Genomic DNA, 12,765 nt, shown 5'->3' with positions numbered 1-12,765 from the left:
CGCTCGGTCAACAACGGATCATTATATGTTTTTATTAATTTGGAAAAAAAAAATATTAGTTTGAAAGATACTGGAATTATTCCCAACCTATATACTGAAGTCAACTCGTAACCGTTGGTCAAAAATCTACCATAATTTGTTGAATTGAGTAATTTTTTTTTTTTCATGAACACAAATATATTGTTTCTTTATCTTGCCGGTAATATATGAAAAAGATTCGCGAATCCTTATTGTGCTATTATTGTTTAACTGAGATCAAAATCAAAGCATATCTTCTTATTGTGCTATTACAGTATGCGAATTCTTATTAAGTTTATGAAGATGGAATCTCGATTTTGAAGATAATCGTTTGTATTTTGAGAAGAAATTAGAGTGTTTTACCCTTTGTTTGATCGTGAATGAATTCAATTTTGTAGAACCCCTAATCTATCATTTTGATCACGTCCTTTTCTTAAACTCAAGGGTATTTTAATCATTTTAATATTAATCTTTGAGATTATGAAGTCATAATCATTACATGGACTTTTAAAGGGTCTAGATTTAGTGGAGGCTTATAAATTGATGGCTAGAATTAGAAGGTAGACTTTTAGATGATCTATTTTTGTGTTTGTTATTATATATATAGTATAGAAGATAGATATAGATATAGATACAGATAGATATAGATATAGATGTTGTTATTTCCAACCCTTTCAATTCATACTATCTGAAACAATGTAGTAACAATTGTTGTTTATTGCGACAATAGAACATCATCAATACCAGTATACACAAAGATACATTACACCTTCACTAATCAGTAATCACTACTGCAAAGTACCTATGACAAGTCCTAGCTCAACACTGTATATAATTTCAATACAAAACTAGGTTATGTAAGAAAGGGTAAACAAAAAAACCAGAATTATGTTAGTTTTCTAATAACAGGGATAGGGAAGGGATGGGCTAAACTGTAATTTCCAACTCTGCACCAAAGAAAGCCACAAACAAAGAATGGCTTAACGATACATTGCAGGCTGGAGCCGATTAATGTTACTCTGGTAATCAATCTTTATGTTTCTTTTTCTTTTTTTAATTTCGATTCTCCATTTTCAGCGTGAAATGAGATGGGTTGCGAATGTGTGCCATTATTTTCGATTGACCCGACTGCTGCATTACTAGATTGTGGGGCTGGGACTGCTGACGTAGTGAAGCCGTTGCTGAATGGTTCACGTTGACTAGTAGTTTGACTAATATGTGTGGTGGTAGTGTTGGTCTCGACAACTTCCGGTTGACTTTGACTTCCCAAATCGCTTCTGGCCAACGAAGAGCACTGTGTTTCTGTAGGAGGGGAAATCAAGTTAAAATGAAAAAGATTGACTGAGATCAACTGTAAGTTGTGCACTTATAGTAACTGAAAAAACAGCCATGAATATAAAGGTGCCAATTTTGACTCATGTCTGCGAGATCGCAGACTTAGAAATGTGCTTCTAAGTGCTGCAGTCATGATTAATTAAGTTATTTTGCAGACATAAAAACAAATAGTCTTCGGTATTCAACATACAGAACTTTAAACGACATCTCCTTTACATACATGGTCTGCAGATCTTCTAGACAAAAACATCTTAAAAAACAAGCAACACTCGGGGAGTACTTGGATGTTGACTAACTTTGACTTTGACCGATTTTGGCCGAGTTTTGACCAATTTTGACTGATTTTGCGAGTTTTGACCAATTTTCTGAGTAATCTTGAGTTTTGGCCAAGTTTGACCGAGTACTCCCCGAGCTGCAAATAACGAATACTCGCCGCCAAGTACTTCCGAGTTTTGCAACACTGAACATCAGAGAAGAAAAAGAAAAACTAGAGACTTGCCTTTTAATTCTCCAAGCGTGATGAGCCTGTTGAGACAATCTCGAAATGCTGTTAAGACGATCTTCTCCTGCGCAGCGTACGTTTCGGTCACTACTTGACCGGTTGGCAACTGAGAAGGACCACCTGCACTATCGGGCCCCACTCCATTAGAAGCTGAAGTGGTGAAAACTGTGTCTTCTTCATCACACATCAAAGCCAGTGTTCCAGGAGACATAGGCCTCCCTTTTGAAGCATCAGCACCATCTGAAGTTGACTCGTCTTTATCAGCCTGAGCTCCACCTGAAGGTTCATCTGCCACTGGTTTGTCGGTATCAGGTTGTATTCGGTCCTTGAGAGCCGATGCAGCAGCGCTTTCTCTTTGGTCATCTGTATTATAAAAAATGAACATATACATTCATATTGGGCTTTCAATATTGAACAGATATTTTCCAAAATTTATAAGAGATTGATTCATACAAATAACAGGTATTCAAATGACTGTGCGTATCTATTTTTGCTTTAAATTCCATCTTGGAAGAGCGCTGTTCCAACACTTCTATGTCTATTCCAACTAAATTTTTAATAAACATATACTTTTCAGATATATAAAATTTAACAAAAGATATACCATTTAAACATTGATTAGCTTATTTATTGGTGAAGTATTTTAGATGATAATATACATTATAATACACTGTCACTTTAAAGACTTTTGGACTTACAATTCACTTGACTCCTTTTATTTTTTACTAAGTTTCTTCGATACCCATTTGTTCCACTTGAAAAAGTATTTAACCCAAAGTTAATCCATTTTTAGGTAAATGGGTTGTGATAGCCAGTCTGCGACTTCAATCTAGACCTAAACTTCCCCATGGATTTGGTAACTTATTACACATCCCACCTAAAACAAAGATGAATTATATATATGGTAACAAAACAGAGCATTAGCTTCCATTTATATAAGATTATAGAGATATCCTGTTTTCACCTGCAACTACTCTGGCAGCTTCGTTTGCATACACCACCAAAACAGAACAAAGCTCCTTTATATCTTCTGGTCGGATGAGATCTGCTAAAAGAGACCTTCACCGCCATTATGTAGTTAGCATTACAAGCATTTCAATGATATAATATAAAGTAAAAGTGTCAATGTCTACCCATGTACTTAGGAATGAGTCGACTTTTGTAGTGTTCTTTTCTCAAACAGGTCAAATTAAAAATAGCTAAACGGAAGGACAAGTGAGTCACATGTTGCGAGTGGCCCAAAGTCTACTTTTAATGCATTTGATCTCATAAAACATTAGTATTCAAAGAATTAGATTTGTGTTGATAGCATTGACTTTTGATAGCAAAATTTACGAATTATCTATTATCGATTTATTAAAACAACACAAAAAAGGAGTAGTGTTTGCGAATGAACCCAACCCGTTCTAAATTTCCAATCCATTTCAACCTGAATCTGTTTTGAGACATTACCCAGCCTTACCCATCTAGTCACATTTGATATATGAAACACATAACATTTACTTCTTGTACCTGTATGTAAATTTTGAAGGGCCAACTGGTGCAACATTAGCAACACGTGGGCCAGGTATAGGAGACAAAGAAGATAAAGGAACAGAAGTTTTGTTGTGATTCGTCTGCCAAATATTAAGTCAAGATTCAAATGAAGTTAAAAAACAGATCTCAAACTAAACTACTTTAACTAATCACTAAGCACCAATACCTGTTGAAACGGTGCAAGCCTGTGAATTGATGAATCTTTTTCCATGGGCCCACCAAAAAACAGTTCATGGGCCTTTCTTTTCCTGGAAACGGGTGGAGAACCATAACCAGATGATCCAATAGCACCAGTAATGGCAGCATTTGCTGCCTGTTGAAGATGTGCTATATTACTAACCGAATCTCCATGGTAAAGGGCCTGACGCTCTTCACTTCCTTCGAAATTCTTGCAGTCCATGCATTTACAGTTCTCTGAACAGAGAATGTTTGCTTGGAAGCATTCACAATATTTCTTTAGGCATCCGGATTTTTTGCAATGGCATCCTTTGTTATGCTTACCCAATACCATTACTTCCCCAGCCTCTTCCTGAAATATAAAGAATATATATATATATAAATGAATAAATTGCATAACTTAAATCAAATGCCAAAGATATCATCTAACTTATACCATTTTAGCATATTGCTCGCTTGAAAGATGAATTGCAAAATTTAACAAAGCACAAACTTTAGTGAAGATAACTGGGGTGCTAATGATGTGTCTTGGATACTTTGAATTACATTGTTTTGTACACTTTTCACAAGTTGCTTTTACGATAAGAAGGGAAGGACTTGGAACGTAAGAGAGAAACAAAATTTCCATGTTCTTGAAAAAGTTTAGGATAATTTTTTTTCTAAAAAAACTTTCAACTCAAATTTTAAATGTCCAATATCTTTCATGATTGACATAAAACTCCTATTTTATAGATAACCGATTGTATGATTCCATTATTTGAAATGCATTACTCAGTTACGAAAAGCAAGTAGCATTGGACATGATGTATATTTTTCTACTTTGGAAATTGAGTGTAAATCCCAATTTGAATGTGTAAAAATGACAATCAGACAAGTCCACTTCTTTTAGAGCGTTCAATTACTGATTATTGCCTTCGCATCAAATTAGCATGCAGATAATAATGACATAGTCTAACAGTAGACATTCAAGAGGTAGGTTTGTAAATTGACAAAAGACTCACCCTGTTATCACGGTTTGCATGCGGACTGCTTGCAATTTTAGGCCTAAATGCGTTTGGATTGCGTTCCAAAGTAGTTTCAACAGCATCTCTCCGCGCAGGCTCGTTTTCAACATTGTTATGACAGTTTACACAGTTGCAACCATCACAGTATATTCCAGATGCAAAACATTCACAATATCTGGCCACAAAATGATAGTAATGTATCTTATCAGAATTTACCATTATAAAAGGAGCAAAATAGATAATAACTTTGTGTAGTTCTGATCCAATCAAGCACTTAAGTAGAAGCTGTCAATGATCATAACAGAGCAAGCTAAGAACATCACAGTACCGTATATCCGTATCTAAATGCTAAACTTTAGGTCCAGGTTTAAAATATAGTACGATTTCTTGACATGAAGTATCAACATTTTTCACCATTTACAGTTTACCACATTTAATGTCAGTTCATCATAGTTCACACCTGCCAATATCCATGGTTCACTGAACATACAAATACAAAAGAATTACTTACAGCTTCAAGCATCGTGAGTGTTTGCAGTTGCATTGCTTCTGCTTCTTTGGAGTACCATCTTTCATTTCAACATTTTGTCTTGGTCGTGTTTTGGGGGATTCAATTTTTCTGAAAAAGCAGAAATAGCGATTCTTACTACAATTAATAGACAATATTGGGACTTTTTTGTGCAGCAGGGTGTGTGTACTGATAAAATTGAAACAAAATAACGTTAACGAATAATATACTTTTTAAGTTATTCACAAAAGAATGTATAATAAATTGACTAAAACAAGTTTCATCATATTCCCAACTGCAAAATACTCTGCACCTTAAAAAGGGAAATAGTCAATATGAAAAGAGGAAAGATTGATTTTGTTTAAAAAGTTTAGTGTAAAGCAATTAAACAATATTCACACATTAAAAATGATTGTATCTACTTGTTAAAATGGAAAATGGGATTTAGGCAAAAATTTATCAAGCCTGTCATCTACAAGGAGAACAGTTTTTTCACATCGGGTCGTTGACTGCACAAATGGTTAATAATCTTACAGTAAACCACCAACATAAGAGAAAAGAACAGATTTAGCTACAGAGGTTCTCAGTAGTTGATAGTTGGAACAAGCATAAAAGGTAACAACTTTTAAGACATATTAGTCTTGTAAACACTGGTATTTGACACTTTCAGCTCAACTAGTCCTTAGGGTTCCATGCAAAGAACCCCGGCCACATGAAACGTTACATCTTCCTACTAAGATATTAGATGCTTAAGTAGTTGATAGTGCCTAAAAGTTGTTAGAACATGAGTCATGTGTTATAGAAGTCCCAAGCCATACCCACTAGGCTCGGTCCTTGGGTCTCATAGCATGGTAATTAATGATGCAGCATTTGTGAATAGCAAGTTCTAAATCAGCACTCATATAATAACAAATCATGGCCTATGGGCTTACTACAAAACGCCTTACATATATGCTAACAATGTGTTATAATTTGAAATTCATAAATGACATGTAACGCAATCAAACGAATTATTGTACATCTATGTATTCACACTTTAGGTACTATCAGTCTATCACTCATTGCAAAATTTCAATGAGCAGGACAAAAAAGGCTTCTTTAAGTTACATTATTATTACCTCAATTTAGCAATTCCGGTCTTGTAATCCCTATATGGATTTTAATAAAATCAAGAAAAGCAAAAGTTGTAATTTGATGACACCCCTTATACAATTCACACAAATAGCGACTGCAATGTATAAAAATAGATGTCTAGCAAATGTTGATAGCTGTTTTGTATTAATTTGGGAGGGGGGCGCCAATGTGTGCAATTCACCCGGTTATGGGTCTTGCTACTGGGGGGCTCGTCACCAGGGGTTTTACTCGCTAGTGGGGACCCAATGTGGTTGTCGCTAGGGAGGTTTCCTCTGCGAACCCAAAAAAGATAGCACCATTTATGCATAAATGATATACATAATGTAGAAAACCTCACACTGCCATCATACTAATTTCGGTAGTTTTCATAGAACTCCAGATGATAACTAGTCCTAAAGCATCCTGTTTACTTGTTCATCAAATACAGATTTTCAATTCAACAATATTCTCTAAATCAAGTGTCACTAAAGTTCATGACTTCATTTCAAATTAAGCATATTAAGCACTCACCACAATCAATTATATTCACCTAAACCATACTGAGTAGTATTTGATGTTTAAATAGCTGACTAAAGCATATGTCACCTTGAAAAAATTCAAAAAGGTAACATTTTTATCTAATTAAGACTACAACTGTAACAAAAAATAGGCTTGACTTAAATCAATCAATTTCAGATTAAACATCAACCACAAAATAAAATACAAAAACAAGTTTAAATTAGGCAAAATGTATGACACTCACATAGGCCTTGGTTGAAAAGTAGTTGCAACATGAGACTGCTGCATCTGCATCGACGGCAAAATAGGCACCAACTGTAACTGCGGCTGTAACTGCAGCGACGGCGGCCGTGGCTGAGACGGAGACCGCGGTAGTAACGGCGACTGAGGCATCAAAATTCGATGTGAATGATCAGGATAAACACCACTGGCCGCCGTCACCGATGCACTACCAACAACACTATTAAAATCCAGCTGGCGCGCGAGCTTCTTTCCTGCCGGAAAATCCGTCGTCGTTACCGTCGTAGGCTGCGGTGTCGCCGGCACTGCCGTTACCGTCACCGCTGCAACCTCCGTTTGCGTAATTTTCGGAGGGAAATTTGAATCCCCTCCGCCTTCACCTTTCTCCATTTCTATCCAAATTTCAAATTGGTTCACTCAATTTGACACCAAATTAAACACCTAATTGAATCAATATACATATATGTATATGTCTGTATATAGATACATAGATATATAGATATAGATAGATATATCAGTTTGATTACTCTAACTCAGCTCAGATAACAAGTTGAACTTGTCAATTAGGTTCAAATTAAAAACAGCGTCGATCTGAACGACGTCGTAAACACACAGGAAGAATCTGATTATGGTATCTTCTAATAAATTAAATTAATTTTTGATTTATTGAAAAATAGGAAAAGGGGAAAAATAAAGAAGCAAAATAGAAGAGGAGGCTTCTTCTCTCTACGTTGTTGTTCCTCCCTCTCTTGAGGTTTTGAAATTCAATTTTTGTAAATATTTGGACGGTCAGATTAAGTTTTTTGTATTCTAATCGTACAGCTTAGGTTAAACTGTCTGATCCGACGGTTATAATTTGTAGCGGAGTCAATGGGTGATTTTCAAACGATGATAATATAGTTACTGCGTAGTAAAATTATTTATTCTTGAAACAGATAAATAAGTGTATACTACTAGTCTACTACAGTAGTTTTTATTCAAATAAATTTTTGAAATTTGAATAACGCATCTTTGAGTGAATAACATCTTTCGTATATGTAGTTGTCAAGCTTTGCAATTTGTGTCGTATACTTTGCATAACAATATATAGGAAGTAAAAGAAAATTACTGAGTAACCTTGGTTTCCACCCACCTATATTGACACTGCTTTTTACACTACCATCTTCCTCCCTCTACCGCCTACCACCGTGAACCCCACCATATTCTCTCCTGACACCTAGTTTTTCCTGGCACCGCCCGGCCTCCGGCATCTCGCGAAGGTCGGATGAACCTCTTTTCCTACTTTCCTTTTCTGATTTATTCAGACATGACGTTTTCAGGTCCTTCTCCGACGACACTAGGTTTTCCGGTCATCTCCTTGGCTCCGTTTCCGGTGCAGGCGATTAATGTTTCATTTTTGGGATATTCTGCAGTGGTCTCGGCTCCTATGTATGATTCTCCGTTTTATCTCTCGTTTCCTCGATGATTTTGGGGTTGGCCTTTGTTTTGTTTACTTTTCGGCGACCGTTCTGTTTTCTTGTCTTTGTCGATGGTTACAGGCGGCGATCTCCTCACAGAGATCAGTGGAGACGAGTAGGGCTCGATTTTGTTGGTTTAGCCTGATTTCTTGCGTGGAGGTTTTAGTCTGAGCGTCGAACTTTTTGTCCCACGATTTTTGCCGGTCCTCTTGTCGGCCTTCTTCTTCCTTTTTCAAAATGGCGGTTAGGGCTTATTTCTAGGTTTTTGTCTTTGGCTCCTCACCCTTCATATGTCTGCCTGGATTTTGTGTTGCTGTCTTGCCTCCGGCTGGAGCTCCGGCATGTTTGGCCAGAGCTCGCGTGGTACGGTTGGGGTCCTTTGTCGATAGTTGACGGGTGTATTTCTTCCTGATGTGTAACGACCCGACTTTTTTGACTTGTTTTTGTGCTTTGTATTTTCATGAAATTGCGTATTTGTGCGTACTGAGCTATATTATACTCTGGGATCTTACTACATGTGGATTACTTTCGTTTATATGTTTAAACATGCCTTTAAGTACGTAGGTTACTTAACTTGATCCCCGGAAGCCTTTATGACCGTTAGTGTCACTTGACGTTTAGAACTAACTGCGTACTGTGTACACGTTTAACTTTGGTCATAATCGGAATATTATGACTACGAAATACTAATTGTAATTTTATAATAACAATTACTTGGGTTTTTGGATGTCTAATTACGCTTAGTAATTTACTAGAGCACACTAGTTAGTCTTGTTGGACTTTCTACCTTGTTGGACTTTAGCCCACCCTACACTAGCTAGTGGACTATTTAATTAGCCCAATTATTAATGACTAGTGAGCCAATAATATGTAAGACAAATGCCCATTTATTAGAGGGAACATACTAGCATTTTTGTTAACCATAATCCATAATGTTGCATGGGATCCTAACATAAGCACCAACTTTAGACAACCATTAACCAAAAAGCAAAAAGGTGTCCCCCTTGTCCCCTCCCAAAGCCCACGACCACGATCACCTCCCCACACCCTCACTTTCTATAAATACCAAGCTTATTCATCCCATTTCACACTTGATCTCATTCACAATTTACACATTTACTCTCTAATTCTCTCTCTAGTCTTTCTCACTCTAAAAAGTGTAAGTTTTAAATTTTCTTTCTCTTCTTCTTCCCTTCATATCCACGACATCATCATCATCATTTAAAGGATCTAGCTTTTAGCTTTTGAACTTGTTATATCTTGTAGATTCAAACTTGGGTTTGAATCCTTCAAGAACATGAAAGATTCAAGCTTTCTAGCTTTGAATCTTCATTTACTTGTTAGATCTAGCTTATGATTTCTTTATTTTGTTATAAAGATCAAAACTTGTATTTATGATCTTCATGTAACTTGAAGATCTAGTCTTTTGCTTTAAGGATCTTCAAGAACACTAAAGATCCAAGCTTTCTAGCTTAGGGTTTCATTATTTTGTTAAAGATCTTAGCTTTTTAACTTATGGCCTCATTACTTTCATTAGATCTTAGCTTTCTAACTTATGGTCTCATTAATCTTGTAAAGATCCAAGCTTTCTAGCTTAGGGTTTTCTTAAAACTTGAGATCTAAGTTATTATTGTAGATCTCACTTACTTGGAACCTTTTTGTGTTTGTTGTGATGATAAAGATCAAGTCTTCATCATCACATATGATGGAGATGCATAAACTTGTGTAAAAAGGACAAAGATTGAAGCTTTATTGGATTTATGCAATAAAGAGGCAATCTTGATGTTCAAAACTTGTAGAATGATAGATTTTACTCTTAGTTGTGTGTTGATGGTTGAACCTTGGTCAAAATGATGCTAACACATCAATGAGTTGTACACTTGAAGCTACAAGCATCAAGGATGAGAACCGTGATGAGCATCAAGCACCAAGAATCCCACCAGAGCACTTGTTTGCTGTTTTTCGGGGTCTTATCAGACTCATGGACTTCTGGAAAATTGATTTTCAGATAGTTCGTTTCGAGTAGATGACTTTTCGTTTAGGCCTCGCCTAAATCCTGTAGTGACCCGAACTTTTCCATGATTATATATTAAATGAAAACTATATTTGCATGATTAAATGTTTCCAACATGTTAAGCAATCAAACTTGTTAAGACTTGATTATTTGAAATGAGTTTCATGTAGACAATTGACCACCCAAGTTGACCGGTGATTCACGAACGTTAAAACTTGTAAAAATTATATGATGATATATATATATATATATATATATATATATAGTTAACATGATATTATGATAAGAAAGTATATCACTAGGTATATTAACAATGAGTTATATACATAAAATGAGACTATTGAATTAAGAAAACTCGAAACGATAAATATAATGATTATCGTTATAACAACGTCTTACTAAATACATATGTATCATATTAAGATATTAATACACTATGTTTAACATCATGAAATGATAATTACATATATCATTAAGCGTATTAACAATGAACTACACGAGTAAGATGAGATTACTAACTTAAGGATTTCGAAACAATACATATATGTAACGATTATCGTTGTAATAGTATTTTACACACATATATATATATATATATATATATATATATATATATATATATATATATATATATATATATATATATATATATGATATTAAGATATATTAATACACCATGTTAACATGTTAACATAACAATTTAACATCTCATTTAAGTGTAATAACAATGGATCAATTACATTTAACAAGATCGTTAACTTAAAGGTTCCGAAACAACACTTACATATAACGACTAACGATGACTTAACGACTCAGTTAAATGTATATACATATAGTGTATTAAGATGTATTAATACACTTTTGGAAGACTTCATGACGTATATCAAAGTACTTCTACTTAACAAAAATGCTTACAATTACATCCTCATTCATTTTCATCAACAATTCTACTCGTATGCACCCGTATTCGTACTCGTACAATACACAGCTTGTAAGATGTATATACTATTGGTATATACACTCAATCATCAGCTCCTTAGCAGCCCATGTGAGTCATTAAACATGTGAGAACCATCATTTGGCAACTAGCATGAAATATCTCACAAAATTACAAAAAATATTATAAATCATTCATGAATTATTTACATGAAAACAAACTTACACATCCTTTATATCTAATCCATATACCAACGACCAAAAACACCTAAAAACACTTTTATTTTTCAATTTTATTCATCTAATTGATCTCTCTCAAGTTCTATCTTCAAGTTCTAAGTGTTCTTTATAAATTCTATAAGTTCTAGTTTCATAAAATCAAGAATACTATCAAGTTTGCAAGATTACTTCCAAGCTTTCTAATCCAATCCAAGTAATCATCTAAGCTCAAGAAATCTTTCTTATTTATATTAAGATATCTTTCTAATACAAGGTAATACTCATATTCAAACTTTGATTCAATTTCTATAACTATAACTATCTTATTTCAAGTGGAAATCTTACTTGAACTTGTTTTCGTGTCATGATTCTACTTCAAGAACTTTCAAGCCATCCAAGAATCCTTTGAAGCTAGATCAATTTTTGTTACTTCCAGTAGGTTTACCTACTAAACTTGAGGTAGTAATGATGTTCATAACATCATTCGATTCATATATAAATAACTATCTTATTCGAAGATTTAAACTTGTAATCACTAGAACATAGTTTAGTTAATTCTAAACTTGTTCGCAAATAAAGTTAATCCTTCTAACTTGACTTTTAAAATCAACTAAAAACATATTATATATCTATATTATATGCTAACTTAATGATTTAAAACCTGGAAACACGAAAAACACCGTAAAACCGGACATACGCCGTTGTAGTAACACCGCGGGCTGTTTTGGGTTTGATAATTAAAAACTATGATAAACTTTGATTTAAAGGTTGTTCTTCTGGAAAAATGATTTTTCTTATGAATATGAAACTATATCCAAAAATCATGGTTAAACTCAAAGTGGAAGTATGTTTTTCAAAATGGTCATCAAGATGTCGTTCTTTCGACGGAAATGACTACCTCTTTAAAAAATGACTTGTAACCTGTATTTCTGACTATAAACTTATACTTTTTCTGTTTAGACTCATAAACTTAAGTTCAATATGAAACCATAGCAACTTGAATCACTCAAAACGGATTTAAAACGAAGAAATGACGGGTAAAACTAAATTGGATTAATTTGCTAGTTTTAGCTACGAAAATTTTGTAACAAATCTAGACTAAACATATTCTAACTAATTTATATTGTATTATACATATTATGAAATCTTGGGATACCATAGACACGTATACAATATTTTGACATATC

At 34.5% G+C, this 12,765-nt stretch overlaps 1 protein-coding gene across 1 annotated transcript; it reads right to left on the bottom strand.

The window, feature by feature from the left end:
• Window positions 1–693: 693 nt before the first annotated feature.
• Window positions 694–7,602, bottom strand: LOC139883421 (protein tesmin/TSO1-like CXC 5). The gene is made up of 8 exons (XM_071867602.1): window positions 6,957–7,602; window positions 5,084–5,191; window positions 4,570–4,747; window positions 3,558–3,920; window positions 3,368–3,471; window positions 2,820–2,914; window positions 1,853–2,218; window positions 694–1,320 (listed from the first exon to the last, which is right to left on the bottom strand). Exons 1-8 carry the CDS (start codon window positions 7,340–7,342, stop codon window positions 1,052–1,054), a joined length of 1,869 nt encoding a protein of 622 aa, XP_071723703.1. The 5' UTR covers window positions 7,343–7,602; the 3' UTR covers window positions 694–1,051.
• Window positions 7,603–12,765: the final 5,163 nt, after the last annotated feature.

This window comes from Rutidosis leptorrhynchoides, chromosome 1, assembly GCF_046630445.1.
Source record: "Rutidosis leptorrhynchoides isolate AG116_Rl617_1_P2 chromosome 1, CSIRO_AGI_Rlap_v1, whole genome shotgun sequence".
Classification (NCBI taxonomy): Eukaryota; Viridiplantae; Streptophyta; class Magnoliopsida; order Asterales; family Asteraceae; genus Rutidosis; species Rutidosis leptorrhynchoides.
The sequence above is the reverse complement of the archived record's forward strand: the minus strand, read 5'-3'. Positions and strand labels throughout refer to the sequence as shown.